This window comes from Hylobates moloch, unplaced genomic scaffold (genome assembly GCF_009828535.3).
Source record: "Hylobates moloch isolate HMO894 unplaced genomic scaffold, HMol_V3 SCAFFOLD_23, whole genome shotgun sequence".
NCBI classification, from domain to species: domain Eukaryota; kingdom Metazoa; phylum Chordata; class Mammalia; order Primates; family Hylobatidae; genus Hylobates; species Hylobates moloch.
In genome coordinates, this window is record NW_026652298.1 from 29,755,153 (window position 1) to 29,775,062 (window position 19,910).

Consider the following 19,910-nt stretch of genomic DNA (forward strand, 5'->3'; position numbering starts at 1 on the left):
TACAACACAGAGGGACACAGTGTGCAAACCAAATGCATCGTGAGTAACGTGGATGTCCGCACATTCAAATGGAGGGGCCGTGGGAGGAGCGGGGAAGAGCCAGGACTGCAAACTCCAGAGCCACGTGGTCATGCAGGCAAGCGATCCACCCAAGTGTATGACATAACCAGGCAAACAACATGGAGGGGATGCTGGCTCAGTGCCCAGGAGACAACAGGAGATGGGGGTTCGGTGGACATGGGGCACCCAAGTGTGGGACAGTGGGGAAATGGGGCTGTGACCAATTCTTCGGATTTTTCAAGAGCAGCTAGGCTGGGCGTGGTGGCTCACACCTGTAATTGCAGCACTTTGCGAGGCTGAGGTAGGTGGATCACCTTAGGTCAGAAGTTCGAGACCAGCCTGGCCAACATGGCAAAACCCCATCTCTACTATAAAAAACACAAAAATTAGCTGACTGTGGTGACACATGCCTGTCATCTCAGCTATTCAGAGGCTGAGGCGGTACAATCACTTGAACCCAGGAGGTAGAGGTTGCAATGAGCCAAGATTGTGCCACTGCACTCCAGCCTGGGCAACAGAGCGAGAACTTGTCTCAAAAAAAAGAAGCCTGATGTCTGGATTTTTTTATCTGACACCTTCTAATTTTTTGATTTTGGCAAGTACTTGAATTAAGAAAAATAACAGGCTGGGTGCGGTGGCTCACACCTGTAATCCCAGCAGTTTGGGAGGCCGAGGCGGGGGGATCACGGGGTCAGGAGACTGAGACCATCCTGGCTAACACAGTGCAATCTCGTCTCTACTAAAAATAAAAAAAAAATTAGCTGGGCGTGCTGGCAGGCGCCTGTAGTCCCACCTACAAGGGAGGCTGAGGCAGGAGAATGGCATAAATGCGGGAGGCACAGCTTGTAGTGAGCCGAGATCGCACCACTGGACTCTAGCCTGGGCAACAGAGCAAGACTTTCTCTAAAAAAAAAAAAAAAAAAAAAAAAAAAAAGAAGAAGAAGAAGAAAAAAAAAAAAAAAAAAAAAAAAAAAAAAAAAAAGAAGAAGAAGAAGAAAAATAAATAACAAAACCAAACCCCACTATACTGGCTAAATAAAATAAGTTGGAGAATCAGGCTCAGTCTGCAGGCTGCAGGCTTCCCACCTCCATCCCAAAAACATGGGCTATGGTGCCACAGAAACACCCTAGGATCTCCATGTGCTGGGTGACGACCCCGGGACCAGCCAGGTCACCCCTTTGCGCCTCACTTTCCTCATCACTATGAAATAGATTTCACTGGCTCTCCAGAAGACGAGATGAGATAGGTGCTGTGAAACGCAAAGCTGGCATACACAGGAAAATGGGGGGCCCTCTCTTTAGTGAACAATCCAGTTACGTTCAGTAACTCAAATGGACTTTTCGAATCCTAAATCAACATTTGGAAGAACCAAGGAGAAAATCTGTCAAGATTTATAAGAATAATTATGCTTTCGGGGTTTATTTCCTTAGCCAGGAGATTTTTTTTTTTTTTTTTTTTTAACCAGAAATCTCTCAGGCTCAGCTTTCCAGCTGAGACAGCAGTCTCGCTGCTTTCTATGGGCAGCACATGGACACAGGACACGATCACATGGAGATTCGTCAGCAATGGGAAGGCTTCGCTGTGGCTCATCCATCATTACCCCAAAATGAAAATCTGTACATTCCGACCTGTAATCCTATCCTGCTCAAAAAGGAAGAAGAAGAAAAAGGGGGCAGTGTGACTGGGAACAGTGAGGGAAGCCAAAGAGCTGTTATTAAAAGAGCTGTTTAATTTCAACTGGGGTCTAGACCAACATGTAGTCAAAATTCCAGTGTCAACTCTGTGTCATTTGCCACAGTCTTCCATTGAAATTCTTGTTTTGAAAAGTCCATAAATCGAACCTTGTGTTCTGCGTGCTAATTAGGCACAAAAGGTTTCTCTCTCCGTGCTGACTGATGGCAACCAGCATGGCTGATATTCACATCACGCCGAGAGGCTCGCATTAACATACAGTTTTTCCAATTCGGCACGCAAATGTTTGGGAAACACTGCACTGGAGATGCCTGGGCTGTGGAGCCCCACAGGGGGTAGGGGACACTGACTTGCGTATGGGGCAGCGCCTCCTGCTCACACTCTCAGCATCAGGAGTATCTTAGGAACAACTCGCTAACTCAGTTTTCACCAGGGAATTCAGCCGATGCGCGATGACTGTGCAAGAGGGTAACTCCCCCATGCACCCTGGGCCATGGGGATGCCTCAAAGAGAATGAGAACTCCCCACGTGAACTATCGCAGCCATTTCCAAACACTGAGATCAAGGCCCTGGCATTACAAATAAAAAGAGAAAAGAAAAACAAAGCGTTCTAGATACTGTTTTCTATTCAGGACAAAAAGGCACCTCTTATCACAGGCAGCACGATACTATGATGTCTTCTCACAAAAACAAAAACCCCAGAACAATTAGAAAATCTCAGTAACCATCTTAGAGACAGTTTCAAAGGGCCTAGGCAGGGAAGACGGGCAGCTGCTCACGTCTATCTGGATGGTGCTGCTCGGCACACCCCACAGACAGGAGCGCACCCCACAGAAACCGGCTCCCAAAGGTGCACCCCACAGAGGGGAGCAGAAATGCACCCTCTCTTTTGAACCCAGCATCACCATTAGAACCACCGTTAAAGAGCTACAGTGACATGAAACTCTTATTTTGCCCCAGCAAATCATACAAACCACACCGACCCACAACAGTGCTTCTCGAATGAGTCCCAATCCCACAGAACTTCTCTATGGATTTTTACCTTTTGTGTTTCTATCACGGTAAGATTTTAGAAATAATAGAATTACATTCTATAGCATCCGAACACTACAAAAACCAAGTCGGGCTTGATGGTTTTGCTTCCCCTAATTCCAAGGATGTAAATGTCAGCATTCCCAGGTTATGACAACAGAGTGGACTAATCAGTGGCAAGGCAGTGACGTCAAAAGGACGGCCTGATTTTTCCCAGCGATGGGACCAAGGCAAAGAGGTGGATGAAATCGCACGCCTGGCATGTGGCAGGTGAAAAGAAGTCAATGCATGACATTTCGAGCCAAGGTTAGCTTTCTTGAAAACAGCAGCATCCGTTGCGTTAATTGACAATTTTGAAGTGTAACGATTTTCTTTTCTTTTTTTTTTTTTTGAGATAGAGTCTTGCTCTGTTGCCCAGGCTGGAGTGCAGCAGCATGATCTCAGCTCACTGCAACCTCTGCCTCCTAGGTTCAAGTGATTCTCCTGCCTCAGCCTCCCAAGTAGCTGGGACTACAGGCGCCCGACCACCATGCCCAGCTAATTTTGGCACACCCGGCTAATTTCTGTATTTTTAGTAGAGACAAGATTTCACCATGTTGGCCAGGCTGCTCTCAAAACTCTCGACCTCAGGTGATCTACCCGCCTCGGCCTCCCAAAGTGCTGGGATTACAGGCATCAGTCACCCTGCCCGGCCTGAAGCATAATGATTTTCTAAGTGCATAATATGTACACTCCTTTTTTTTTTTTTTTTCCTACTTTTTTCAAGAGAGAAGAAGGCATTTAAATAATATTAATATTCATTTTTAAGTAAAACTCATATAAAAATAATTTAAGTCAATACTGGTAGGAGTCTGGGAGAACTTTTCCTTGGGTTCATTACCCAAGCTTGAGAAAAACTGACACAATTTGTTTCAGTTTTGCAGCACCCATCGGCTGTACAGAAAATGAATCTTTCCCTGATCGAAATGTGTGAAAGTACAAAATCACAGAGCCCAAGTTTATTTGTGAGCCTCAAGTCAACAATGCTCATCTGCAGGCCTGCTCTCTTCCCATCCCTTTAGAAGCTCCAAAGCACTGAGGCCCAGCCTCCATCTGGGCACCCGGAACAGCCCCTGGAGTTCGCCTGGGTCCCGTGGCAGTCAGGGCATCACGGGCAGCCACTGTGCTCCCTGACCTTCCAAAACGACCGAGAAAGAAGTGCTGGCAGGGCTGGCGGCGCGTGCCCGTGGGAGCGGTACTTACACGAAGAAGGGCATCAGCTGGATGAGGGTCTCCTTCTTGGGGCTGGCGGCGAACTCGGGGACCATCTGGATGACTTTGTTCATGACGCTGCGCAGGTAATTCTGGAGCTGCTTTCTTCGTTCCTCCACAAACTTGGCATCCTGAGGAAAGACAAAACATCTTCGCTCAGGTATGTCTTCCTCACCTGGTCAGAAACGACCCCATAGAACAGGCGATCACCCATCAGCGCCATCCAGGCAGCCCACACTGATTGAGCAACTATCTCGTATGAATGGTCCCTAAGCCCTTACATGTCGTATCACATGTAATAACGAGAAAGATGCTCACGATACTATTATTAAGTGGAGGAAAAGCAGGTCCAAGACCTCTATCTGGTGTGTTCCTATTCAAATGGGACGATTATTTATGGGGCACCAAAATGTGCCAAATGTGGTGCTGGGGGTCGGGGTAGAACAATGAATGCATTGCTGTGGCCTTCGTGGAGTTCACAGGCCAGCGAGGGAGACACAGATCAATCCAGTGACCACACAGGTCAGTGGGTAATGATCAAGCACACCAAATGCCACTCCAGAGCACGGGCTTAATTTTGCCTTTGGGGAGTTTCTCAAAATACAAAACAACTGCCACTGATTAAGACAGAGATTTTATTAATAAACAATTTCCGTATTCTCTTGAAAAACTACCATGTGCGGGCCACGATGGCAAGGCGGGCGGATCACCTGAGGTTGGGAGTTTGAGACCAGCCTAACCAACATGGAGAAACCCCATGTCTCTCTACTAAAAATACAAAATTAGCCGGGCGTAGTGGTGCATTCCTGTAATCCCAGCTACTCGGCTGAGGCAGGAGAATCGCTTGAGCCCAGGAAGCAGAGGTTATGGTGAGCCAAGATGGCGCCATTGCACTCCGGCCTGGGCAACAAGAGCGAAACTCCATCTCACAAAAAAAAAAAAAACACCTAGGATGCACGGTAGCATGGCCCCGCCTATAGGGCCATACCAGGCTGGGCTGTGCAGCGTGGCCCCAGAAGGCAGGCACACGGCCCCAGGTCTGAGTAGCTTCCACCACTCAGTGATCAGGGGCTCTGTGATCCAGAACTCCTTCACTCATCCTGCAGAACCCACCCCACCCGTGTCTGCTTGGTGTTTGTGGGCAGGGCCAGCTTGCTTAGTGCCAACCCAAGCTGTCACAGAGGGTCCACACTGGTACTGCGTGGTGAGCTGCTGCCCACCTTGACATTCTCATTAATTTGGAACCACGGGCTCCACACCGTCACGTTGGCCTGGGCCCCACACATTCCATAGCCAGTCCTGCTCCGTGCATCTGTGCTAATAGCCCCTGGCTTGTAACAGAGACACCCTGGACAGTGAGCGTCAGGGCCAGGAAAGACTTTCTCTGAGACAGTCACGCTCCTTCTGGACTGAAGACCACGCAAGGTGAAGAAACAAAGAGCTGAGACAAGGCAGTGGAGGAACGGGGTCATTCCAACCTCACAGAACATGAGTAGGAACGTTCTATGACGACGGCACGTAACAGATGAGGCAACTGCAGTCTGCAGCGGGCCTCGGTACCTCGCCCAGGAGGCCCCATAGATCGGGCGGGGCACTCATCTCTGCTCTCCCTGTGCAGGCACAGAGCTGGCACAAGGTAGGGGCTCACTCACAATCTGTCAGCACCTAGAGAAACCGCCTAGCATCACGTGCCCTGGTCCCCAGTGAACAGCTCCCACAGGCCAGGTGTGGCGCCTCACGCCTGTAATCCCAGCACCTTAGGAGGCTGAGGCAGGAGGATCGCTTGAGCCCAGGAGTCTGAGACCACCCTCGGTAACAAAACAAGGCCCAATCTCTATAAAAAATTGAAAAAAGTAGCCGGGTGTGGTGGTGTACACCTGTAGTCCCAGCTACGTGGGTGGCTGCAGCAGGAGGATTGCTTAAGCCCGAGAGGTAGAGTGCACGGTGCGCTATGATCACACCACCACATTCCAGCCTGGGAGACAGTTAGACCCTGACTATATTAGTCCATTCTCACACTGCTATAAAGAACTACCTGAGACTGGGTAATTTATAAAGAAAAGAAGTTTAACTGGCTCATGGTTTCACAGGCTGTACAGGAAACATGGTGGGGGAGGCCTCAGAAACTTACAATCACGGTGGAAGGCAAAGGGGACGCAGGCACGTCTTACGTGGCTGGAGCAGGAGGAAGAGAGTGAAGTGGGAGGTGCCACATACTTTTAAACAACCAGATCTCACGAGAACTCACTGTCACGAGAACAGCAAGGAGGAAATCCACCCCCACCATCCAATCACCTCCCACCAGGCCCCACCTCCAACACTGCAGATTACAATTCGACAGGAGATTTCGGTAGGAACACGGATCCAAACCATATCACTGACTCTAAAAAATAAAAACAAATCAAAAATCAACATCAGAATAAAAAGAAGAGAAGAGTTCCCACAAAGCCCTGCCAAGGCCCAGAGCATGTCAAGAAGACTCTTTCTTAAGAGGCACCTTTGAGCCAGGGTTGGCAGATTGAGCGACTGAGAATACACGGCACCCAGTGAAATTTGAACTTCAAATAAACAATGAACAATTTTTCAGCAAAAAGTATGTTCTATACAAGGAAACCTTTCCATGCAGTATTTGCGATACACTTATACTACAAAATTATTGGTTTATCTGAACTTCCAATTTCAGTGGGCATCCCCCCATTTTCTCTTGCAAGCACCAGGTGGGAGATGGAAGCGTGGAGCATCTGTGCCAGCAGGGACCCTTCGGGGCCACTTCAAAGTCACAACAAAGTCTTCTTGTCCAAAGCCACCTCCAATGAGCAGTCTCAGTGGGGGACCTTCCTCCAGACGGGTGGCAGCTCTCAAACACTACTGAGAGCCACTCCAGTGTCACCATCAGTCCAGCGGGTGGCTAACACCTCACAGCCTGGCAGGAGGGGGGCTATATGCAGATGAGAGAAAACATTTAGACAAGGTTGTCCCAGCGTCCTCCAACCCAAGCTGGAGCCTCTGCTCATCCAGTATGAATGCTGGTTCTGCTCCTCGGTCGCCGAGTTTCAACCCGCCATTAAATAATGAGATGCTTTTCCTTGGGAAGGTGGTTAAGATGCCCAGCTAGTGCCCAACGGACCTCATGAAGCCTAGTTTTTAATCTGCACAAGAAACCCTCAAGGCAGCTTGATAGACTCTGCTACAGGAAGACAAGAAAGGAGCTCATCAGCCCGGCAAGAATTTGTGAAGATTTTTCTTTTTTTGGAAGGGAAATGCTCAAAACATTCTACAGCAATGAGGAGAGACAGAGATGGTTCTTCCTGCTGTATGTGGGGTGGTGCTACAGAGCCCAAGGAAGGTGAACCCCCTACCCCCAAAATGAAGGTTAGAGAAGTCCATCCATGAGTCTAATCGGCCTCTCTCACCCAGGTCCCAGAGGCGCCTGGAGGAATCCCAACTCCCTCCCAAGTGCTCACTCCTCACAATAGCTGCTCCCTGGAAACCTAAGCCAGCTTCTCCTCTAAGAATGTCCAATATGGCTGCAAGTGGAATTCAAAAAAAAAAAAAATCTGATTTTTTCATTTCAATAATTTTCGGGGGTACAGGTGATTTCTGGTTACAGAACGAGTTTTTTGTTTTTGTTTTTGAGACGGTGTCTCACTCTGTTGCCCAAGGTGGAGTGCAGTGGGGCGATCTCGGCTTACTGCAACCTCCGCCTCCCAGCTTCAAGCAATCCTCCTACCTCAGCCTCCCAAGTACCTGGAATTACAGGCACACACATAACCATGTCCGGCTACTTTTTGTATTTTTAGTAGTGACAACTGGTCTCAAAGTCCTGACTTCAAGTGATCCGCCCACCTCAGCCTCCCAAAGTACTGGGATTACAGGCGTCAGCGACTGCACCCAGCCTTGAACCAGTTCTTTAGTGGTGAATTCAGAAACTGTAGTGCCCCCTTCACCTGAGCAGTGGGCACTTCCCAACCTCCCCCACGCCTGAGTCCCCAAAGTCCATTATATCACTCTGTATGTATTTGCATGCCCATAGCTTCGCTCCCGCTTATCAGTGAGAACACATGGGATTTGGTTTTCCATTCCTCAGTTACTTCACTTAGAATAATGGCCTCTGGCCTCATCCGAGTTGCTGCAAAAGACATGATTTCGTTCCTTTTTTATGGCTGACAGTATTCCATGGTGTATATAAACCATATTTTGTTTATCCATTGAGGTCTGTGACATCTTCACTCACGCTCCGTTCTCAGAGCTTTCCCTGCCCTGTATCCCTACAGCACAGCCAAGGCTGGTCACTGAATTTCAGAAAGTTAAGGAACTTGCACAAAGGATCAAGACTAGGAGGTGGCTGAGCAGGGCCTTCCCTCAGGCAGCAGGGACAGCCTCCCCCAGTACAGAAGACAACTTTCAACCTTCCAAAGAAAAGCCCACGGGTTCCTCTACACCAGGCTTCCCCAAAGCGGGGTTCAGTTCTTTGAAATTCTACTTCCAGACTGGCTTGATGAGAAGCCATCTGCTGTGTGAAGAGGAGGAAGCCTGACACCTGGGTGCAGGGGCAGGCAGGGCTGCCTCACTCATCCTCCGCCCTGGGCACTTTTCCCTCAGGTCTCATTCTGACCCTAGAGGTGCAGACATGTTGGCCTGAATCGCAGGACAGGACTCGGTAGAATGTGACCTGAGGGGTGTGGAAGATCCCAAAATAATTCATGGACGGCTATATTCTTGCCTGTGACTGTGTTTTATTTTCTTACTTTTTTATTCTGATTTTTTTTTTTTTTTTTTTTTGCAGGGGGGACACAGTCTCGCTCTGTCGCCCAGGCTGGAGTGCAGTGGTGCAATCCCTGGTTCAAGAGATTCTCTTCCCTCAGCCTCCCAAGTAGCTGAGACTACAGGGGCACACCACCACGCCTGGCTAATTTTTGTATTTTTAATAGAGACAGGGTTTCACCATGTCGGCCAGGCTGGTCTCGAACTCCTGACCTCAGGTGAACCACCTGCCTCGGCCTCCCAAAGTGCTGGAATTACGGGTGTGAGCCATCATGGCTCGCTGAAAAATTTTAAATAAGACAAAAAGCAGCGCAAATTTTAATGAATCTCCACAATACTTTGTCTACAAAGTCTTAACTCTTTTCCATATTTGTGTCATCATTTTTACCTTTTCGCTAAGGTGTTTTAAGGTAAATTATACTCATGCCATTTTACTCCTAAATACTTCAGTGTGTATTTCTGAAAAATTAACAACATTTTCCCATTTAAGCACAATGGCATAATCACCTCTAACAACATTAATGATGACTCGTTGGTGTTATCTAAGACCTAGCCTGTGTTTAAACGTTTGAGTGTTCAAATGTGCCTGCTGCTTCTGGAATTTTAAAAGAGGAGTTACAGTGCACCTCTTTATCCATTCTTTAATAGCTTCAACGCAACACTCTTCAGACTGGATTCCCTCTGGGATCACCTGGGTTCTGACCTTTTGGGGGACGCGATGCCACCGTTTTCACCACAAGCTGCTCAGAGGTCCACAGACTAAATGTGACCCACAGGTATGTTTTGTATGGCCTGAGCAATGTTTCGAAACATTAAAACCAGGAGATTTCTGCATAAAACCCAGATTTCTGGCTTCCCTTTAAATAATGAGCAGCCCTGCTAGTGGGCAGGGGCTAAGCCGGGAGTGCTTAATTAGCGGACCACATAGCGCCGTCACTCTGCCCAGCCTGCTCCCCTGCCTGGCGGCCTCCGTGGGCCAGTGCATTCGCAAGCCCTGATTTATACCCCTTGTACAGGCAGTATGACCAGCCGAGGCCCTAGAAATGCATCCCACAGGCTACACTGCATCTACTTCACATCACAAGGTGACATTCCCCGAGGCTGTCAGAGACCTGCGGTACCATTTACCGGCTCTGTGGGAATGCAGCAAAATCCCCTGCAATCTCCGTTTCTCATCTGCAAGATAGCGATGGGGTAGCTCCTGCCCCATTGGTGATAACCCAGGCTCAGCACCTGGTAGCCGACATGGCCCTCCAGGCCTGTGACAGCTGCTGATGATCCACAGATGTTGAGCTGGGATCCTTTTCCTCGAGGAGTTTAAATGTGCAGGAGGGGGTAGGGACAGGCTGGGGCAAGTGCTGCAATGGAACCCACAGGTGCTCAGGGAAGCTCGCAGGGAGGAATATCTACATTTGCAGGAGGGCTGGAGAGAGCGTTTCACTCCAAGGAAGCAGCTCCTGAAGCTGATGCTTTAGCTGGCTCCTGGAGGAAAGGCGTGTGGCCATCGGATGGTCAAGGTGGTGCCCTGAGGGTGGGGGAAGGGCATGCCAAGTGGAAAGAACAGCAAACGCAAAGAAGAAACGCCCAGGCAGAAGGACCTTGGCTTGCTGGAACAGGAGGCAGCCCGTCTGGCTGGGTTTAGCGGCTCCAGAGGTGTAAGACTACAGTGTCAGCAGCAGTAAAACCATGCAGAGCCACGGAGACCAGGGAACAAAGCCAGCGGGAGGTGGCAGGCATGAGGTCGATGATCTGATAAACACTGAGAAGGAATGCTTGAGAACAGTAGGGTGTAGGCAGCTTAGGCAGAGAGAGCTCTCAAAACTCCATCACGACCCTCTGCTATTGGAATTCTTCCACGGCTCCCATGCACTCTGTCCACCTCCCAGCACACACAACTAAACTAGCGTGGCTCATGGGAACCTTGCCGTGTGGCCCCAGCATGCCTTCCTAACCTCTCTTCATGTCACCTTCTCCCCAGCACCTCCCACCCCGACCCTCACCAACACTGTAATATGTTAGCAGCCCCAAGTTTATTCTCATGTCCAGCACACAGTCTCCTGATGCCTCCCGTGTCTGTCTGGGACGTCCCAGAAGAACTTGCCATTTTGGTCTTTGCTCCTGTGCCACCTCCTCCGAGAGACCTCTCAGGACATACAGTGGAGGTCGCCCAGGCCCTCTCTGATCCAGTCCTCAGTCTCTTTCTTCAAAGCATTCATTGCTTCCTGGGATAGTCTCATTCCTTCACTGCAGGCCTCTCGCTCGATCCCCCACCTCCCTTGCTAGACGGTAATTCCACCAAGGCAGGGACCTTATCTGTCTGCTTCATCGTTTTATCGCCGGAGCCTAACACAGTGCCTGGAGATCCCAAGAGGCTCCATACACATTGGTTGAGAGAACAAATACCTGTTGGGGATAAAATCAGGGAAGGCCAGGCAGGCCACAGGAAGAATGACCTGGAGGCTGCTGCCAAAGTCCAGAGAGAGAGAACAAAGATCCCTGGTAGCAGAGTGGACAGACTGGCCTGGAAGCCAGCTCCCTGATTCCAAAGAGAGCCGAACACCAGAGAGCAAGTGAGTGAAGACGGGGAACTAGCCCTTCAGTGGCCCCATCTGTCACATGGGGCTCCCAGGAGAAGACAGGGCATCCAGCAAGGGCCCTGACCCCCTGAGAAGTGTCCAGCTCTTAAAGGGCCATGAGGGATCTGTGAGTTTTCTGGTTGGGCTCCTAGGGCGGCAGCCAAATTTCAGATGAGAAGTCACAGGACTGGACGCAAGCCCAGCGCGCGGAACCTGCCAGACTCCTCTGGGGCCTGCCTAATGAGTCCTCGCCGCCTGTCCGTGGCCCTGCTGTCACTCTGTGCAGCATTCCTATCGTAGCACCATCCTCAATGATGCCTGAGAGCTATTCATAGACGGCACTGGGAGTTGGGCCTCGCTTTCAAAAAGAACACTCAAGACGATTTTAATAGGGATATTTTTCTTCCCTACAGAAAAGGTTAATTTTATTTTGAGCTTCAAGAAGATAAAGATATCATCAAATGAAGAATAGCTATTTTAAAAACGATGGACTGCTGTGAACAAGACGATGAGGCTCCGGGAACCAATGCTCAGACCCCGCCCCATGTATTTCCCCGAATTTTGTTCTCCTGGCTCATTTCTGACAAGTGCGTCTTTGCAACGCGTGTCCTGCTCCCCAGGAGCCGCACCTCGTGTGAGCTACGGGACAGACAGAGGTGATTCTGCATTTCCAAAGTTCTTTTTATCAAGGAACATCAAAGTATTCTGTAAAATAAAAAGGTCTGGTCTCTTGGGAGTAGCAGGCAGCTCAGCCCCCTTAAGAGATATCTGCTTTGGAGTCAGCTGATGTTGCAACTTGTCACTGGCTAGAGAATTCTAGAATGTTGACTAGACTACCAAGGACTCCAGCAACAAGGCCTGCTAGCTATGAGATTCCATCCTGCACCTTTTTTTTTTTTTTTTTTCTGAGACGGGATATCTCTCTGTTGCCAAGACTGAAGTGCAGTGCTACAATCATGGCTCACTGCAGCCCTGACCTCCCAGGCTCAAGCAATCCTCCTGCCTCAGCCTCCAGAGCAGCTGGGACTACAGCTGCACACCACCATGTCTGGCTAATTTTTGAAGTTTTTGTACAGACGGGGTCTCGCTATGTTGCCCAGGCAGGTCTTGAACTCCTGGGCTTAAGCAATCCTCCCTCCTCAGCCTCCTAGAGTGCTGGGATGACAGGTGTGAGCCACCACATCTGGTCTCATACCCATTCTGATGAGACTGGCTCACCAACCCCATTTCTTCTTTCTGGGCACAAAGACAGACTGCGCTTCCCAGCATGCCTTGCAATTCGACGAGAGCCATAGGCTGACTTATGCTTAATGTAAGGTAATGGGAGTTGGGGCAGGCCACATCCAGGCCTAGCCGAATAAAGGAAATTCCCTGCCATCCTCCCATCTCCTGCTTCCCCTTCCCCTTTCTCTGGGAGCATGCAGCCCACACATGGAGAAAGGAGGGGCCGCCTGATCTGCAGTGGACTGTGACACGAATGAGAAGTTAACTCATGGTGTGCCATCGAGTTACAGATTTATGCCCATGCTGGTTACCGGCACCCGCGTTAATTGTCCTGCTTCCTGCATGCTTCACTCAGTGACTATCTGCCACATGCCTGCATATGTCCAAAGCACCACGCCTTGAAGGAACATATTGGCAAACAGATGTGGACCCTGCCCTCCAGAGCTTAGATCCAGTAGAGCCAACAAGCACATACATGAATACATCATAACGAGTGCTGGGACATAGATGGACTTGGCTTGGGTGGCTAGGACAGGAAGGCACCTGGGAGCAGGTGACTTCAGAGGTGAGACCTGAAGATTCAGAGGAGGCAATGCAGGAAGCAGAGAGGCCAGCAAGGATGCCGCTGCAATCATCCAGGCAGGAGACGCTGCCGGCCAGGAAGGCAAGGAGAAGCGAATGGGTTTCAGTTCTACTTCAGAGCTGACTGATCTATTTCAGGGGTGACTTGCGGAGAGGTTGCAATCATTCATTTGCTCATTCAGCTCTCCAGTCACATATATTCGTTTGTTGATTCATTCAGCATGCATTCTTTGGGGGCCTACCGTGAGCCAGGCACTTCCAATAAAAAGATAAATGAGACCTGTGGATCCTGCCTTCGTGGAACTTACAGTCAGCTGGAAAAGAAATGCAAAGCAATCATTACAAAACAGTGTGACAAAGCCACGACACACGCTTGATGAAGAGCTACACAAGGTCTTCCGTGGGGAAGAATGGGGCAACGGTGCCTGATCTGAATGGGGGTCAGGGAGCCCTCCCACAGGACTGTGTGACATAATAATGACCATCGTCACTATTAGCAGCAGCAGCAGGAGGAGCCGTTACTAGCAAGATTTTTGGAACGCTTTGTCTGCCAGGCACTGGGCTACGCACACCTATGTTTACACATCATTTCATTTATTCTCAGCAGGCTACTGAGAGAGGGCTTTCTTTTCTTCTTCTTTTTTTTTTTCTTTTTTTCGTAGTTTCGCTCTGTTGTCCAGGCTGGAGTGCAGTGGCACAATCTCGGCTCACTGCAACCTCTACCTCCCCGGTTCAAGTGATTCTCCTGCCTCAGCCTCCCGAGTAGGAGGGATTACAGGTGCCCGCCACCATGCCCAGCTAATCTTTCTCTTTTTACTACAGACGGGGTTTCACCACGTTGGCCAGGCTGGTCTCGAACTCCTGGCCTCAAGTGATCCGCTCGTCTTGGCCCCCCAAAGTGCTGGGATGACAGGCGTGAGCCACCGCGCCTACCCAAGAGGGGCTTTTGCACGTTCCCATTTCAGAAGAAGGAAGCTGAGACTCAGAGGCAGCCAGGTCCACAACCCCTTGGGCAGGGGGAGCGGGGGATGGAGACAAGAATTGGCCCCAAGAGGCCTTATTCCTGAGCCAGTGCCCTTATATCCACTCTGCTCTACAACAGTGGGAGAGAAAGGCAGCTCCAGGGCAGGGAGGAGCCTGAAGATGCCAAAGACAGTAGCTTAGGGGGACCACAAGATTCAGGAGCAGAGGGGCCTGAGGTAGGGGGAGCTGGGGCAGCCCTAGGAAGCCACATGAGAGGATCTGGACTTTACCCAAGAAGTGACAGGCATTATAAGCCAGAGAGTGAGAATCAGCTATTGTTTCTATGAGACTGGAAACAGCTCTGAGGCTTCAATTTTAAAAAGCCACTCTGTTTTATCCCTGGAGCATTGAAAATCTGCCTTTCTTCTTTCAAGCATTAGCCAGTTGGGAGGTGTGGAGCTCATCTAAACCGCAGGCCCAATCCAGCCACCCTGGGATGCAGGGAGCAAGCCACAATCCACGGCAAATCCATGCCAACCTGTGAACTCTGCTTTATAACGGGGGGCGCCTGGGCTCCCAGCACCCAGGCCCAAGCAGTTGTTTCTGGGGACCCATTGGGCGGTTGCTAATTGGGAAGCTGACGAGAGAAATTCCTGTAATTGCCACTTAAAACCTCTCGACAGAGACATCTGAGAGCAACAAATAGTCGGGCATGGTGGCCCTCATAGCAGTGGCTTCCCAAATGTCACAGAGCTCCTTTTATCAGCTGCTGACTGGGCGCTGTTAGCAAAGCTTCACGAAGTGGCCTCCCCTGATTAACCTGGGGAAAATAATATAATTGCAGATTTAGAAAAGAAACGTGATCTACTCTTTATACTGGGACTTGGCCCCAAATATTCACGAACAAGGTCCTGAGGCTCCCATCTGGGCCGACCAGCGGGGCAAGGGCCTGGCTGAGAGGCTGGAACAGGTCCTGCAGCTTGTTCACCAGGCCTTTTTCTAGGTGATCACCACCTGGAATGTACCAGGCATCGACGGAAGAGGGGAGGGATTAGATCTTTATCTGAAGGCGCTTTGCAAGGGCAGGGAAGGGAAGGAGAGAGCAGAGGAAGGCAGGGCAGGGAAGAGGAGAGGAGGAAAGAGAAGTGAGTAGAGGGGAGGGAAGAGGAGAGCAGGGCAGGGCAGAGGAAGGCTGAGAAGAAGACAGCAGAGCAGCTCAGGGCAGGGCAGGCAGGGGAAGGCAGAGAAGGGGCGAGGAGGGCAGAGCAGGAGGGCTGGGGAGGGAGCACTAGGAAGGGGAGGGGAGACGAGGGGAAAAAACAAAGCAGGGCAGGGGAAAGGCAGGCACAGTAGGGCAGGGCAAGGGAGAAGGAGGAAAGGTATGGGAGGGAGGGGAGAGGAGGTCAGAGGAAGGGAGGATGAGGCAGGGCAGGGTCAGAGAGGAGAGGAGAGAACCGAGAAAGGGGAGCACAGGGCGGGATGCATGTCAAAGGCACCCTTGGTGGGACTCTCCTCCCATAAGCCTCTGCAGACACACTGCCTTGGAGGCCAGGGCCACGGGCCTCTGTGGGGACGAGGGACGCAAGGCCCTATCGACTCTTTCACCCCAGCAACTCCGCTCTGCCACCACTTCCCAAGCAAGCGCTTTGGTGATGGACTGGGAAGGAGGGAGGAGGGGAGGAAACAGGCCTCGCCCTGCAGAGGCCATCGCGCCCTCGCTCCCCAGGCATTGATTGAATCCGTGGGATCGGATTCAGTTCTCCATCTAAGCACACATCTCTTCGACTTCCCTTCTGTGCCAGGCCCTGTGAGTAGAGGCGAATAGCACCTAGTTATCCCTGAAGGCACGAACGGTCTATGGTTCATGCACGTACTCCAGTCTCCGTTAGGCGCCCATGATAGAGAGAATCCATCAAACACCTGCGTGTCCATGGGATGCCCGCCTCCCTCAAGTACTGCTCATGAGTCCCACGGATAAGAAGGGGCCAGTCAAGTGAAGAAGCAATGGCAAACTCCGAAACGACCCCATGGCAGGTAGAAAGATCACTTGAGCATGGGAGGTCAAGGCTGCAGTGAGCTGAGATCGCGCCACTGCACTCCAGCCTGGGCAACAGAGTGAGACTCTGTCTCAAAAACCAAAAACATCTCTCTCTCTCTCTCTATCTATCTATCTATCTATCTATCTATCTATCTATCTTCTATCTATCATCTATCGATCTATCGATCTATTCATCTATCTGTCTGTCTGTCTGTCTTCCCTGGGCCTTCCATGATGGACGTAAACAGTGACAGGGAGATTCAAGCTCCCTGCAAAGCACTCAAGGGCCCTCACCATCCAGCTCCCACCTGCCTCTCCAGCCGCACCCTCTCACCTGGCACGGCTCCACTCCCTGGGCACTTTCATACCACCAAAGAGATGCTCACACCCCAAACTTAATCTTAGGGTCCAACGCAAATGCCTCCCTACATCCCCTGGGGGACAGCTGGTTGCTGCCTGTACCATGAAGCCAGAACCAGCTGCAGTTTGGCCTCATCTGTTGAGACATCCCTGACTCTCCCCCATCCGCTGCAAGGCCCTCCAGGGTCCTCCTCATGGCTGTATCCATCTTCAGTGCCCAGCATAAGGCACACACCCCTCAATGAACGCTCACAGCTACTGTGAACCGAGTCGCTTCTATGCGGCCCGACCACTTCCTCTGCCCTGCCCAACGCCGTCCAGTGGCTTCCTGGCCCACCTAGAACAAACTCCCAAGTTCTCAAGTCCCATAGGAGGCTGTGGGAGAGCCCGAGGCTTTGAGCTCAGCCCCAGTGCTTTCGAGATCTTACCCTAAGGTTGCAGGGGAGGGTGGGATGACAGATCATAGCGCCAATCCCTGAGCAGCTCAAGAGGAGAATACCCATGAAAGAGCCCGGAGACTACCCCACAGCATTCACACGGTATCATTAAACCATGCTAAATGTTAGAACACAAAATAAAACCTGATCCCACATCTACAATGACGATGTGTCCAAATCAAAACTTAACTGCAAACACAGGAAGGAAAGCATGTCTCCATTTCAGAAAAGGAACAAGGGCTCCACACGGAGCAGAAGGCCCAGTTACATTCTCCTCACACGTGTTGCTCATAACAATAATAGGACCTTTATCACCAGCTTCCTACACGCCAAGCACGATGTGAAGTGTTTGCTTCCACTGTCTCAGCATACCCCTGCAACAGCTTTGGGAAATAGACAGTAATATCCCCATTTGGCAAAGGAATAAACTGAGACTCCAAGAGATTCAGTGGCTTCTCCAAGGTGACCCAGCTGAGCTCAGAGCCACGTCCGCCTGAGTTCCGCACCTGAGCTCAGCAGTATGACGCTGTCCTGCCTCTTAAGACCCATGCATTCACGACCACAGGAGACCTGCGGCTTCGCTAAAAACAGAAATAAAAAAATGAACTAGTCCTGCAGTTCACACAGGGTGAACCAAAATACCAGAGTTCTAAAGACTTTCCTCCTGGCGCAGTGAGAAATATTTTTGGTTGGATGAAATCTCATCCTTATGTCTCAACAGAACCCCAGCCTTGAACCCGGGAGGCAGAGGTTGCAGTGAGCTGAAATGGCACCACTGCATTCCAGCCTGGGCGACAGAGTGAGACTCTGTGGGGCAGTGCTTTTGCTCAAGAAGGGCTGGATATGGCAGCCTGTCTCCCCACAGGCAGGAGCCCACCTGTGATGACTCTTCTACCCTCCATGGTGCTTGGCACAGACTGGGCCTTCGGCAGGACACAACAAATGATCGCCATGGCAGGAAAGCTGTGGGCTCTACTGCAGCTAAAGCCTATTTTTCCTTTGTTTTTGACTTTGCAGCCAAGGCAAACTGCAGGCTGGACAGCTGGGGGGTGGGGGAGGAGAGGAGGAAAAAGGCTAGCTCATGCTTGCTTTTTTTTTTTTTTTTTGAGACAGAGTCTCACTCTGTCATCCAGGCTGGAGTGCAGTGGTGCCATCTTGGCTCACTGCAACCTCTGCCTCCCGGGTTCCAGCGATTCTCCTGCCTCAGCCTCCTAAGTAGCTGGGACTAAAGGCCTGCGCCATAATGCCCACCTAATTTTTGTCTTTTTAGTAGAGACAGGGTTTCGCCATGTTGATCACACTGGTCTCGAACTCCTGACCTCAAGTGATCCACCCGCCTCAGCCTCCCAAAATGCTGGTTTTATAGGCCTGAACCACCACACCCAGCCTCTTCCTTATGCAGTTTGGCCTCATCTGTTGAGATGTCCCTGAGTCTCTCCCATCTGCTGCAAGACTCTCCAGGGTCCACCTCATCCCTGTATCCATCTTCAGCACAAGGCACACACCCCTCAGTAAAACCACCATATTTTGGAGCAATCTATCAATATTTCGTGAAATTAAACACAGTAGAATACATGACCCTGTAATTCCACCTGGAGGATCTCTCCCACAGGAATTCTCATCCTGGGCCGTATGGGCTACATCAAAGGAGATGTCGCCAGTGCACACTCCAAAAACAGAATCAACAGTCCCAGAGGCAGAGGGCAGGTACGTACCGCCACATGGCTGGAGCTGCAACATGGCACCGGGCGAACCAAGCCAAAGAGTGAGGACTACAGCACAACGACATGGAAGTAAATGAAAAATACATGCAATGACCCAACATACTCTGGAAGGAAACAAATGTACAGATACATGCTGAGGCTATTGGAGCAGCTGCCTGTGGCAGGGAGAACAGGGACAAGAGGGAATAAATACAGGGCTTTAGAGTGACCAGTGAGGACAGCATACCAGGAGCTGGGAACAGCATTCACTCATGTGGCGGAATGGAGGGGTGGATCTACTTATTCACTGGTTCATGGATTTTGAGAGGCAAGCTCTCACTGTGTTGCTCAGGTTGGTCTCAAACTCCTGGGCTCAAGCGATCCTCCCACCTTGACCTCCCAAAGTGCTGAGATTACAGGTGTAAGCCACTACACCCTTGGTTTCACTCACATTTTTGTATCTAGGTCCAAAGAGAAAAAACAAAAAGGAAAGATATTTTCTTGCCCATACCTGTTTACTGCCAGGACCCCCCTCCATGGGACACAAAGACAGCATGTGGGGTTCTCACATGTTCTGCCCTGAAAGAGCTCCCAAGGCCAATAATTTCAGAAGCCAAGACTGAGCTGTGGAATTCCAACCAGGAATTCCCAGTGCCCTCAGACACTCTACATTTCAGTCTTCCCTGGGATCCGCTCCCCATGCCTCCCCAGCCCTCTAAGCAATTGCTTGGGTGGTGTGGGCCCTGGACCAGCTGAGGGGCTCGCTGGGCTGACAGATGGCATGCCCGGTGCCCTTCCCTTGTGATCACCGAGTGAATGCCCTCCTCATGCCCTGAAGCCCTTCACACTCGATTCCAAGTGTGATGGTCACCCAAGGTCTGGATTAGAGATTCTCAGAGGCTTTAATGGCAGTGGTGGTGGCATTAGGTGGGACCATCTCTAACTGCTTTAATTGTAGCCTCTACAACCAGCATAAATTCTTCAGTGCAGAGGCCACAGGCTGAAATGGCTCAGTGGGCAGAGAGACCATAATGGAGACAAGATGTTAGCACCAGCCAACGTGTGTTGGATGCCAGGAACTGGGCGGAGGGACTTACAGACACTATCTCCAACCTGAACACATTTCACAGATGAGGCTCAAAGGAGGTAAGTCTCATGGCCAGGACCCCACAGTGTAGGGACTCCAGGGCCATGTTCTTTCCACTGTGCTTGGCCATTGTGTGTCCC

At 50.6% G+C, this 19,910-nt stretch overlaps 1 protein-coding gene across 1 annotated transcript in view; it reads right to left on the minus strand.

The window, feature by feature from the left end:
* Positions 1-19,910, minus strand: part of SNX29 (sorting nexin 29) — a 593,868-nt gene that overhangs the window by 39,844 nt on the left and 534,114 nt on the right. Inside the window, exon 20 of the mRNA XM_032145365.2 lies at positions 4,028-4,167. Coding sequence (XP_032001256.1) covers positions 4,028-4,167 — 140 coding nt within the window. The remainder of the gene's footprint in view (positions 1-4,027; positions 4,168-19,910) is intronic.